Raw genomic sequence first — 13,426 nt, forward strand, 5'->3', positions numbered from 1 at the left:
TCCAAGGATAATTTGATTTTTTGGGTTGGACATATTTGAACAGAGCACTGTGCAGAGTGCAGCAATAGATCTGTTTTGGTTTTCCTTCCTATTATTGGTAGTTTTTTTACTCCTGGGCTAATCCAGACTTTCCAAAGTGTTTCCTGTTCTCTTGAGTGTTTGCTGGAGGGTCAGGGTGGGATGTTCTCCACAGGTACATTGCTCATCACCTCAGTGCTGCTGGATCATGCTGGAACTGGAAAAGCCAGGCTTTAAAAAACAGGACAAACAGGCAATAATGTTGCTCGTGCATGAGTTTTCAGATAAGCCATTGTTTTCAGCACAGCCTGAGAAACCTTGGTAATTTGCTGGAGTAAAATGAAAAGGCTGAGGTATAAAAGCCTTTAATAGTGAGATTTCAGAAGTGACAGTGAGGAGAATTTACCTCCTGTATCTGTGAATCACTTTGGGGTTTCTCATTAGATTCAGTTTAGGAACTTTGAAAGTAACTCCTGGATGATATCCTTTGTGTTTATCATACTTGTAATGTGTTTTGATTACACACTGCATTAACCTCTGCTTAAATCAACCTTATTAATCATGCTGAGAAAAGGTCATTAACATCTCCCAGACCAAATGCTCTATCCTCAGCTAATTATAACTAATTCATTAAAATGGTGTGACCTGCTTCCACTGGGATGCAATCCAGGATGCAGCTCTTGGCTGCTTCCAGCCATTGTAACCTGAGCTGCTTGGAATTTAGAGGACAGACAGATTTTTTGTGTTGATTAACCTTGCTTGAAATCTGCCACATCATATTTTTGTGCTAAATGATGAAGATGCTAAAAAAACCCAAACCAAAGAGAGAACACCTCTCCTGCTCTATTTTGCTCTGTTAGCAGAACATTTAGTTAGATACCCTTTTATCCAGAGGCATGCTCTGAGGTTTCTGTTGCAGCTTATTGGGCTCATTTCTGGAATGGCTTGGGAGGGAGCAGAATGCCAGGCCAGCAGAGTGCCCCGGGTGGGTACATGGATTTTATTCCTGGGGGAGAGCAGGAACGGCAGGTCTGTTCAGCTTTCAGGCAGGAGGTTGGTGGTGCTGGAAGGTGCTGCTGTGAGGGTCAGAGATGAGGGCAATCCTGCTTTTCTAAAGGCTCCCTTCTCTTGCAGACACACCAGCTGGACTGCTCTGCTCACTACCTGCGCCTCAAGTTCCTGCTGGAGAACCAGATCCAGTTCTACGTGCCAAAGCCAGAGGAGGAGATCTATGAGCTGGTAATGCTGCCCACCGGGCTGCTGAGATGACACCGCTGTTAATTAGTGTTTATCTGAGTTCTGCAGCACGCAGAGTAATGCTTTTCACCTTGCAATTACGGTGCTTTGCAGACCATAGCAAATTGGCCTTCAGCAAAGGGATCTCTCCAAACCTTTCATCCTGTGTTGGTGTTTAGCTCACATTTGTGTGTGGATGTGTCCGGGGAGAGAGGAGGGACAGCCACAGGCAGTGTGAAAGTCACTCTAAGCTGCATTGAAGCGTAACTTCCCTCCAAGTTGTCTTTTCCTGTTGTTCATGTTGTCCACGGAGGTTTTACAGACACATGGAGGCTTTACAGACAGCACACTGTCTGAGTTTTAAAGAGGGGGAAAACACACGAGTTGTTGGGTGTTTCTTGGGTTTTCTTCCTGATGGTGAGGTAAAGATTGAGGTCAGGAAGGTCTGGAGTTACGTGTGAGAATATGCTTCCTTAATTGCCTCAGCTGGCTGTTCTCATCTCATTCATCTCGAAAGCAGACTTCAAAGGAATTCTGCCATGAGAGATTAAAAAAAAGACCAAACAGGATTAATGTCATGCTTTAACTCTGTGATTCTACACAGGCATGCTGTAAACCTTTTTAAGGTCCTTTACACTGGTGACTGGTTTACTTATAAAAAGTAAAACTTTGCTAGTTATGGGGGTTTTGCTCGTTTAGCAAAGGACTTTTGGGATTTTCCATTAATGCTGTCAACAACAACAACAAAAACTAGTGAGAAAGTGCTAGAGGAGTGCTAGGACTGGGAAGTGTGATAGAGTTGGGGAAAATGAAAGCTCAGAGGAGACAGCTTTTGGCTGTGGTTGTCTGGAAGGACTCTGGGGACTTGTGTTGAGAGGGTGTAGGATTGACAGAGTCATCATCACTTACTGGGTATTCTGAAAAGCTGTAATTAACCCAAAACTCTGTCACTGGCACTGTGCAGGGAATGGTAGAGATGGGTGCTGCAGGATGGTGTCTGATGTGGGGATATTAAATCAAAACACTTTGCATGTTTGCTTCTCACGTGGGCTTGTTTGGGGAGAATATGGAGCTCCTTCCATCGGGCTGTAACTATTCTGTAATACTGATTTTTGCAGTGCTGATAGAAGCAGGAGATAAAATTGCATTTTTATCAGGGGAACCTTTTGCAAACGAGGTCCTCTTCTTTTCTAAAGGAACAGTTTAGCACTGCAGTCCAAACACTGAGTTTCATAATGTTAATTATTGCAAATTGCGTTTTTACACGCTCACAGCAGCGTGTAAACAGAATTAATATTCACCCGTGGGCTCTGTTCACCTGGGGCAATGATTTTTTCTGAAGACAAAGGCTGGTTTGTTACTTCAGTGCTGAAAGGCAGAGGGATTTGCAGCTGCTGTGGAGGGACTTCTGGGCTATTGCCTGGGTGTGAATTTGTGCTGGTCTCCCAAGAAGGATGTTAATGACCATTTCAAACACTTGGGGCCTTTCCTTGGTACAAATAAACATCAAGGTGTTAAAGGTGACATGTCAGGCTGAGCTATAGCAAATCTGATGGTCTGATAATGGAGAAATGTGTTTAACAAACAAAACCACTCCTTGTGATTTTAATGCTGTTGAATAATTGAATTCCTGCAATGTCTTCATTAAAATAAGATAAAACATTGAGCTATTGCTACCTGTAAATTAGGAAAACAGGAACAGAAGCTGTGTTTGTCATGCACTCAAGATGGTATTGACTGAGGGAAATAGATGGGTGCTGTGTTTTGTGCTGGGGGTGGGAAAACACTGCTTCCTCCTCTCTAACTGTGTTCCAACAGCAGAGCTGAGTGACACTGCTAATGCCTCTCACACAGGTGGAGAGAAACTGATAAACAATGACCACAGTCCCTCTCTTCTGCCTGTAATTAAAACCCAAAAATCTGTTCCAAACCATTACAATTGATGTGTCCTCCCACAGTGACATATTTTTGTGTTTGTTTTTTTCCCCCTCTATTCAGCTGTACAAGGAAATAGAAATCTGTCAGAAAATTACCCAGCACATTCAGATGGAGAAGTCTGATGCATCCTCTGATATTTATGGTGAGTTTTGTTTTGCCTGTTCTCCTGTCTTGTTTTGCTGTTTCTCCCCAGTCAGTTCTAGCAGGTTCTTGCTGTTTACTGGTGTACCTGAGAGGTCTCTTGAGCACAGTGAGAGAAGCACTTGTGATTGCTGAGCCACCCACAGCAGCATTCACCACTCCTTCCTCCTCATCCCACCCCTCACTCACTCCTTCCTCCTTGCCCCCTCCTTGGGGGGCCACGAGGATCTGAGTCCTGTGGCCAGGCAGCTCCAGAGAGGCTCTTGGGCTTCTTCCCTCCTGCCAGGGCCAGGTGGGTTCCTGCCTGCCCCATCATTCCTGAGGCTGGGCATGCCTGGCTCCAGGGTGTCCCAGGGATGCTCCAGCCCTCGAGGATGTCCCAGGGACACCGGAGCCAGGCAGAGCTGTGTCAAACACAAAGCCAGGACAAGGGTCTCCCTGTGTAATTTCAGCAGAATCTCCCATCTCTGTGCAGCTCACACTTGTCAGCTTTCAGGTATTTCAGGTTACAGCCCTCCAGCCTGGTGAGTTTGCCCTTTGGCCTGCCAGTTCCAATTCTGCAGTGTATTTTAGAGTTATCTGTGCAGCCTCCCCCACAGGAAGCCAATCTGCATCTTTTTGCTGTTTATCTAAATATTCTGCTTTAATGACTAGAATAATTCTGAATCCCCAGCTGCTTATTATACAGCTGCAGGCCATTGGAATATTGAGCTGTGCTGCAAAGCAATGGGAGTGACTGGGGCTTGAATATTGCAGGCCTAAGAAAGAAACATTCACCAGCCCAGTGATGGTTCAGGGTTCATTTTTATGAAGAGTTGGGGCTCTCATAGCATTTCCTGTTTATTTATTTTTCTTCTTCTTTTTTTTTCCTAAGGGATAAATGGAAAAATAAAAGTGAGATGCTCTGTGAGATGAGATCAGCTGTGTGAGGTGTGGGGTGGAGCTGTGCAGTGCTCTGACCCTGCAGCAGGGAATGCTCAAAGCACCCCAAAAAAGCTGCCTTTTCTCTCATTGAGGGCAAATAGCCAAATGTGGTTTGCCTCTAATTGGCAGAAGGATTTCTGTGGTGTGCGTGTGTCTCCCTGTGTGTCCATCCAGTGAGGAGTGTGTGCTGAAATCACACAGTCCTGGAGCAGCTGGGGCTGGACAGGGCCTTAAAGATCCCCTCATTCCAGCACCACCTCTCAGGGAGAGCTCACCTGGGAGCACTCTGTGCTGTTCCTGCTCCCAGCAGTGTGTCTGTGGCAGCGAGAGGCACTCCTGGAGGGTCTGCCAGTGCTGCATCTCCCATGGGGTGCTTTGCTGATGGCCTGAGCGCAGATGTTCTCCCCTCTTTTCTCTTTGCCAGGGCTGTGAGGGCAGAAATCAGTAAGAATCCTTGGATTCCAGCTGGTGGAATGCTGGCATGTTCACCAGCAGCTGGTCATGGCAGGGGGCTGAGGGGGTTATCTGGAGGTGGATTTGTTCAAGGCCACGTGCACTCAGAGATTTTTGTTCTCCTGCCATCAGAACTTTGCAGTGAAGAGAGAAGGCTCTGCCAGGGTCAGCAGCCATCTCTTTCCCACCTGGGTTTCAGAACCCATGCACAGTTTGATGGTAATGTTTTTTAATGTTTTTGGCAGCAGTGCCAGCTTATGCAATCACTGTGGCTTCCACCCACTCCTGCCCTTCCTCCCCTGTGTGGAGCCCCTGTGGAAGGCAGCCAGGTGGAACTGCACATCCCTGCTGTCCCCACGTGTGTGCAGCCTGCACAGCCACTGGGCTGAGGTGTTTGTCACCTGAGTGCATGGCAGGGCAAGCTCTGGCACCGTCACAGCAGGGCAGGGTCACATTCTGTCTGTGCAGGGGCTACCTGTGGGTGTGAGATGGGCTGGTGGCAGCTGCCCATCTCTCATCTCTTACAGCTGATGACAACCTGTGTAATTGCTCCTTATGCCCTTTCTGCCAGGAATAACTGCAGGATTTATGGGTATGGCTCCAAGATGAATTCAGAAGCAGCCACATGTGCATTCAGGCCTGATGGATTGAAGGAGGCAGAGGTCTTCTCATAGAGGAATCATAGAATCCCAGAATTCTATGGGTTGGAAGGGACCTTTAGGCTCATCCCTGCCATGGCAGGGACACCTTCCACTGTCCCAGGCTGCTCCCAGCCCTGTCCAGCCTGGCCTTGGGCACTGCCAGGGATCCAGGGGCAGCCACAGCCGCTCTGGGCACCCTGTGCCAGGGCCTGCCCACCCTCACAGGGAATTCCTTCCCAAAATCCCATCTAAACCTGCTCTCTTTTGGTTTGAAGGCATTCCCCCTTGTCCTGTCATGAGTCTCTCTCCATCCTTCCTGTGGGCTCCCTTCAGGCAAGCTGCATTCCCAAAGCTTCTCTTTCCCAGGATGAACAATGCCAATTCTCTCAGCCTTTCCTCGTAGGAGAGATGGAACCTGGGGCTGCTTGGACATGCTGATCTCCTCCCAGTGAGAGCTTGAGCTGCCCCTCAGCCTGGTTTTAATGTGTGGAGTTTGGCCCAAAACGGAATTTCAGTTTAAAAGGGCTCTTAGGAACCAGTGCTTTGTGCTGACTCAAACCGCAGCCTTGGGCACACTCTCTGTTTTTCCAGGGTTTTCCAGGTAGGCTTTGTGGTGATGACAGCCAATAACTACTCTGTTTTACAGCTGCTCTTTTAGTGGAGGGTTCTTCTCTCTGCCAAAGCTGGTGTGTTGAGTGAGCTTCACAAATTTCACTTGATTCAGCCCCAGGAGCTCCCAGGCAGGTTCCAAGTAGCTCAGTAAGTCATGAAAGGCCATATGCTTCTCACTTCTGAGCTGCCACCTTCTTCCCCCTCTTTCCTTCTTCTTCTTTTTAAATTTTATTTTATTTTTAAATCCCGGATGAAAAAATAGCTCTCAGCCATAAGGATCAGCTTGAAAGGAGTCCTATAGTCAGGATAGGCTCCCAGCACATCTGCACTGCTTGGCTGGTGGCTGATTCCATGTCAAAACAAACGACTCCCCCCAGAGGTTTGTAAATGTTTTTCTAGTCTCTAGAAAAAGAGAGAGCAAATGGTTGCCTGTACTCATTTAGGGAGTAATGAAGTTTCAGAAAGGCAAATGTTCTGCTTTAGATAACTCTCCACAGTAAATAAACAACCTGCATTTAATTTGGTGGATGTATTTCCTTTACAGCTGTTATCTTACTGTGTCACCCACAAATGGCAGGAAAACCCCCCAGCCCAGAGCTCACAGTCCCATTTGCACTGTTTAGAATGAGGCTGTGTCAGCACTTCCACTCCAGGGCTGCTCTGCAGGTCTCTGGTGAGCATGAAATGTGTGCCAAGCTGAGACTTGGCACATGACAGGCTGTGCCAGCACAAGGGGCAAAGGGAAAGGGGCATTTCTACAGACACGAATCTCCAAAAGCAGAGATCAGCTCTCTGTTCTAGCAAAGGGAAAGGGGCATTTCTACAGACATGAATCTCCAAAAGCAGAGATCAGCTCTCTGTTCTAGCAAAGGGAAGGGGGCATTTCTACAGACATGAATATCCAAAAGCAGAGATCAGCTCTCTGTTCTAGCAAAGGGAAGGGGGCATTTCTACAGACATGAATCTCCAAAAGCAGAGATCAGCTCTCTGTTCTAGCAAAGGGAAAGGGGCATTTCTACAGACACGAATCTCCAAAAGCAGAGATCAGCTCTCTGTTCTAGCAGGAACTGTTGTGCCCTGCCTCAGTTTGGGGTGGCACATCAGCTGTGCCTCTTGGATTCCCACCTTTGTCCCAAACCAGGGCTCTGTGCAGCTTTGGTCTGCAAACAGCAAAACCTTCTGGAGTGACCTTTGATGGCAAGAGAACTGGGGATCTGTTCCAAGGCTTTGCAGCTGTGGTGTCCTCAGATATGTCTGCAGATAAGTGGGATATGCACTCAGACATTCAGCTCAGGTTTTTGTTAGAGCCGCTTTCCTTGCTGAACTTTGCCGTTGTGTCAAGGTTTGAGGGGAGGAAGAGGGGAGGGATTCCTGCCTGCTCAGGGCAGGAACAGCCCAGCCTTGGCTGCAGAGCAGTGGCTGGGACACCCTGGAAGGGGCTGGCTTCCTCTGAGCGCTCCTGGTGTCTCCCCAGGTTTCTCTCTGTCCTCGGTGGAAGAGGAGGGGATTCGCCGGCTCTACGTGAACGGCGTCAAGGACACAGGCCTGGCTTTCAAGAAAGGTAAAGCACCCCCAGAGCCCTCCCAGCTCAGTCCCTGCCACACAAATACAGGGGAAGGGTCTCAGTGCTCCCTGTGGTAGGATTGCTGCCTCTGGTGGTGCTCCCAGCCTTTGCAGGAAGGGTGGCAGCAGCTGGGGCAGAGGGCAGCAGGGATGGCCGGGCTGCCAGCTCCTCCCAGGGCAGAGCTGGGTCTGCTTTGGGGCAGCTTCCCCAAGCTGAGGCCACTGCATTTCCCATCCACTGCCCCCCTGCTGCACTGGGCAGGGAGCTCACCGCTGGAACCCGTCCACATTTCTGAACTAGGGCACCACGAGGGGTGAGAAGAGTCTCATCTCTTCCTAACCATTGGTGTGTGCAGAGCCCTCAGAAGCACCCTCAGAGCTCTCCTGGAGAGGGTTTCTGTGACCTTGCAGAGCTTATTCAGCTCTGGCCCTTGCCAAAAGCTGTTCCAAAGGCTGCTGTCCCCAGGCTGCTCCCCCCTTGGCCTGGTGCTGAGCCTGGCACTGTGCTGGGCCAGCCCAGCTGATGGAAAATGCCCTGGCAGTTCTGTGAGCTGGGCTGGTGGGGCTGGGCATGAGTGGCCAAAGGGGCACAGGGGAGGCAGGAGCAGGTCAGGGAGTGGGGACAGCCTGGAGGTGCACCCAGAAACCCACGTAGCTGAGTGCTAAACATGAAAAGACTCTTGCTCTGTCCTGTCCCTCAGCCCCACAGCATCCCTGGTAAACAGGAGGGATATCCTGCCAGAAGCCCTGGGCAGAGCCTGGGGGTCTCCGTGCCAGGCTGCCACAGGGAGGTGACACCCTGTGGGCTCCTGTGTGGGGTCAGGAGAGGGTGGTGGGGGTTTCACCAGTGCTTCCCTGGTTTGCTTTTGGTTTTTTTGGTTCCTGCTGGATGTGTGAGCACAGAGTGCCTCCTGCGGGGCTGCAGTGCAAGCACAGGCACTGGGAACACTCGGGGATGTGTGGCTGCCCAGAGCTGACCTGGGAAGGCACTTCTCTATGGACAGCAGTCAGCAGGGTACTGGGACAAGATTCCCTGGGGTAGCAGCAGGAAGGCAGGAACACCCTCTGTGCCTCCCATTATTTACATGCATTGTCTGCATTTGACTGCCCTCCATCAGATGAGATGCTGCATTCCATTTTCAGTCTTTCCTCCAATTAACAGACTTTTATCTTCTCCTGGTAATTTTTGTGATTTATCCTTTTGTTTTTTTTCTGTTGGGGTACCCTAGCAAGGCAGGCATTCCTTATTGGAATGGGAGCTCCTTGCTTGTACTGAGATAGACGTGAGGCTTTATCCCAGATGATACAAAACAAAGGCTGCAAAGAGTAAATGGAGCCTCAGATCCAATGTTTATGGTTGCAGGCCTATTAGTGTGCTACTATAATGACACAGAATCACTAAGTAGAATAAATTAAATAATGTGAAATGCTTGACTTGCCTTGTTTTGTCCCTCTTTCAGCTATGATTTTACAGCCCATTTACTTTGTAGCTACTCTCTCTAGTGCATGGGATTCTCCCTGAAACTGCACACCACACTGGAGTTTCTGGGCACAATTACATGCATTTAGGGAGATCTCCATTTTTTTAAGGAAGCTCCCTCCTGCAGTGTGGGTCAGTACTCCTGGAGATTTCATCCAGGTTTTTAAGGTTCATGCAGGCTTTCAGGGTGTCAGCACATGGCAGGGATGGTCACCCCTGTTCTGTAGATTCCAGCTCTCATCCCTGTAAGGGCAAGGGTGGAGATGGGGATGGTCCAGCAGCCAGGGCTGTGGCACTGCTGTGCTGCTGCCTGCCTGCAGGGGTTATTTGGGATTGATTTTGGGATTAAACCCCTCTGCAGCTCTCTGTTGCTGCTCAGGGAGGGCCCAGCTGGCTGTGGGGAAGGTCAGGAGTGCTGTGTCACCTCGGGGAAGGTCAGGATGGCCGTGTCACCTGGCAGGGCTGCACGCTGCCCTCAGCATCCCTGTCAGGGGAGTCAGCTGCTCCCTGCACATCCCCTTCTCCCTGGGGCGCTGCTGCTATAAATAACTGCTGGAGGCAGGCTGGCAGAAGAGCCAGGACTAGCTGAGCAGGGCTCAGGTCTGCCTCCTGAGCAGCCCTGTGCTGCCATGGCCCTCGGGAAGGGTCGCTGTGTTGTGGGGTGCAGCGTGCACAGCAGCTGTGCTGTGAGGAGAAAGGGGATTCATGGCTGCTGGCACCTTGTGAGGGATGTCGTGGTGTCTGCTAAGGAAGGCAGGAGCCTGCCCTGAAATGGGAAATGTGAACCCCCTCCCTCTGAATTGCTATAAATTTGAAATTAAGGGGGCTCTCAGGCAAAAAATATGGGAGCAGGAATAACAGTTCTCTACTAGGGAAGAAAATAAAAAGACAAAATGAACCTAAACCAACGCTGCCAGAGTCAGAACACAGCCTGACACCCTGTGGGTCAGGGTGTTGGCAGCAGAACCATTGGAATTGTGGCTCAGCCTTCCTGCAGTGTCAGGGGTGGTTCTGTTGGAGCAGGGCTCCTTTGGAAAAGGGTGTAGTCTTCCTCTGAAGATCCAGTGGCAGAGGCAGCTGCTGTTCCTCTGGGAAATCCAGTGGAGAAGCTGTGCTGGTGTTCCGGAATCTCCAGATTATATCCAGGTAGCAGTGCTTGGCTTCTCCCTCTGGGCTCACATCTCCCAGTGGGATGCTGCAGTTCTTATCAGCCATGCAGTGACATTCAATAGCTGTTATCAGCAGATGTGGAAAAAAATGGCAAATAGAATACATCTTGCCTTCCAGTCTGGGACAAGGGGCTTCCTGGGCACTCTGCTCTTAGGGTGGCCCTGGAGGAGCAGCCAGGCAGCAGATCTCACCAGGTCCATCACATCCCGGTGTCATTGCAGGCATTAATGATCATCTCTAGCCACAAACACCCACGAGAGCTCCCAGCTGTGTGAGTCTGACCCGTTTCTCTGTGTCACAGGCCTGAAGGCTGGCGATGAGGTGCTGGAGATCAACCAGAGAGCTGCAGAGGAGCTGGACTCGGCGCTGCTGAAGGAGGCGCTGGCGCAGCCCTCGCTGTGCCTCACCGTGCGCACCCACCCCGAGCCAGAGGAGGCCCAGAGGCTGGCACAGCCGCCCCCACGGCGCCCAGAGAACCCCCCCGAGCCCGGGGACGGCGCCCTGCCCTTCCCTGGGGGCAGCCAAGGTACGGGGGCAGCACACAAAGCGCTCCTGGGGGCTCATTCCCCGCTGGGAGCGAGGGCAGCTACAGCCTGAGCTGGGCACGGCGTCCTGGGCTCACAGGGGTACCCTTTATCCTGGCAAAGACATGGAAAATATCAGCACCAAGCTGGGCTTTCCTGCAGGGTGTTGTATTTTCTGAGTCCCACAGCAAAGGGAGGAAGGAATCTGACTCCATGTTCTCAGAAGGCTAATTTATTATTTTATGATCTATGTTATATTAAAGAATGCTATACTAAACTATCATAAAGAATAGAGAAAGGATACAGACAGAAGGCTAGAAAGATTCTAATGAAAACTTGTGACTCTCTCCAGAGTCCAACACAGCTTGGCCCCTGATTGGCCAATGAGTCAAAATAATTCACATGAAACCAATGAAACAATCCCCTGTTGGTAAACAATGTCCAAACACATTCCAAAGCAGGAAAACACAGGAGAAGCAAATGAGATGATACTGTTTTCCTTTTTCTCTGAGGCTTCTCAGCTTCCCGGGAGAAGAAATCCTGGGCAAGGGGATTTTTCAGCAAATATGACAGTGCCAGCAGTGTGTAAAAGTTACCAGGCTCCCAGCTCTTGGGCAGGCTGTTTGGCTTTCTCCTTATCAGAGAAATCTCCCAGGTTCAGTGTCTCTGGCTCTGTGAGTGACATGCTGGACTAAAGTCCTGCACTTGGTCAGTTTTTATGTACCAAGTCATTCACTGATACCAGCTGCTGACAATCTGTGCCCACTGGACCACAAAGCAAGTGAGAAGTGTTCTTCTCAGCTTTTCTGCGGAGTCTTATTTGCAATTTAAACATCAAAATGCAGTTTTGCTGTGGTAAATGATAACATATATTCATGATCTGAGTAAGGGCAGTTTTCAGTCTATCATGAGGGAAACAGGAAAGGAAAATTTTTGTCCTAGCTTTATATAGGATTGAAATAGCCACCAGATGCTTTAGCTGTTGTGTTTAGCCTCATACTTGGAAATGATCACAATTCAGGAGCTGACTGGGCATTCAGGGATTGTAGCTGAGTCTGAGGAGAGGTGTTGGGCGTAAGGCATAAGCTGTGACTCTTGATTAGCCTTCAAGAGGCAGCATAATGTGAAGTGGATGTCCAAAGATAGCTCATTGCAAACACAGCTTAGGAAAAAAATTGATTTTAAACAAGGAATGTGGTTCTCATGGCTACCTGAGAAAATTAGAACTTCACTACAGTTGCATACAGTTACACAAAAGAAATAAGAAAAGAATGACTCAAATTCTGTGACTTAATGAAATTTCATTAAGTAAATGGTGGAGGTGATGGGAATCTAAGGAGGTAAAGTGTCATCAGCACAGGCACCCCACACCCAGGGACAGTCACAGACCCAAGTGCTCCTTCTGGGCAGCTCAGGGGTGCTTTTCCCTCTGGGTTTGCCCTCAGGATGTGTGTGTGGCAAGGGGAGGAAGAGTTAAAGCATTCTGTGTGCAGTGTGGGGCACCACAACCTCAAAAAGGTCTCAGGCTGTTGGAGGGTGCCCAAAGAAGGGACATGAGGATGGAGAAGGGTTTGGAGGGGCCACACAAGGAGCAGCTGGGGGCACTTGGAATGTTCAGCTGGAGGAGAGGAGGCTGAGGGGAATCTCCCTGGGGTCTGCAGCTTCCTCCAGAGGGGCAGCTCCAATCTCTGCTCCCTGGGACAGGGACAGGAAGGGCTGCAGCTGTGCCAGGGAGGGTTGTGTTGGATATTGGAGGGTGCTGGGCACTGCCCAGGCTCCCCAGGGCATGGGCACGGCCCCACAGAGCTCCAGCAGCCTTTGAGCACTGCTCCAGGGATCCTCAGGATGGGATTTGGGATGTCTATGCAGGGCCAGGGACTGGACTATATGATCCTTGTGGATCCCTTCCAGCTCAGGAGGTTCTGTGGCTCTGTGATTCTCCCTCTCTGGGGTCAGCCAGGAGCACAGGGGCCCTGTGTGTTTGGTGAGGTGCACAGAGAACTCACAGGGAGGTTTTAAACACCAAAATGTAGGGGTTGACATGTGCAGGTGATCCCAGAGCACAGTGCCATGGGAAGGGACATTCCTGCTCAGAGAGCCCAGCTGGCAGAAGATTGGTTCTACAGCAACTGGGAATTGTTTGCCACAAGTTTGGTTCCTGAATTTCTATGTGCTCCTCTGGGTCTGACAACAGAAGAGGACACTGGTTATAGCTCTTCCTTCAGTTTTTTGGGATCATTTAGAATACAGGAGAAATCAGTGGGATTGCCAGAATGAAGTAGTTTCTAGGTAATCAAAACTGTTCTGGGCTGAGTCTGGCTTTGGGGAGTGTGATATTCATAGCACAAGAGGGAAAAGAGGGAGCAAGGAAAGCTTCCACACAGCTCATGGCAAATCCTTCTGAGGGGACTGCTAAAGGCACCCTCGTGCAAGATGTGGACTAAACCTACACAGGCAGCTACAATTCAACATTTTCCTGAAATCTTCCCCTTTTCATTTTCATGGAAGTTTTCCCAGTGAGGCTTTTGTGCTGGAAAATCGAGGTAGTCTTGCACGTTTTCCCAGCCGGCCACAAGGTGCCCCCATTTGCTGCTCGACAGCAGCTTCTGACAAGCCTCTTGTCCTTGTGATTGTCACTGAAACCCTGAGTGCTGGGGCCTCAGCCTTTCCCTGGGGTGAGGGTGCCCTGGGAGCAGAGGGTGGGAGTTGGGATTTCTGTGTTCCCA

At 49.9% G+C, this 13,426-nt stretch overlaps 1 protein-coding gene across 5 annotated transcripts in view; it reads left to right on the forward strand.

Annotated features, from left to right (window-relative positions):
- TIAM1 (TIAM Rac1 associated GEF 1) overlaps positions 1-13,426 on the forward strand; it is a 151,930-nt gene that overhangs the window by 110,498 nt on the left and 28,006 nt on the right. For all 5 annotated transcript variants that reach the window (XM_036404191.2, XM_036404187.1, XM_036404186.2 and 2 more), the window contains 4 exons: positions 1,153-1,257; positions 3,253-3,334; positions 7,438-7,524; positions 10,478-10,702. In XM_036404191.2, coding sequence (XP_036260084.1) covers positions 1,153-1,257; positions 3,253-3,334; positions 7,438-7,524; positions 10,478-10,702 — 499 coding nt within the window. The remainder of the gene's footprint in view (positions 1-1,152; positions 1,258-3,252; positions 3,335-7,437; positions 7,525-10,477; positions 10,703-13,426) is intronic.

The sequence above is a fragment of the Molothrus ater genome, chromosome 2 (assembly GCF_012460135.2).
Source record: "Molothrus ater isolate BHLD 08-10-18 breed brown headed cowbird chromosome 2, BPBGC_Mater_1.1, whole genome shotgun sequence".
Classification (NCBI taxonomy): domain Eukaryota; kingdom Metazoa; phylum Chordata; class Aves; order Passeriformes; family Icteridae; genus Molothrus; species Molothrus ater.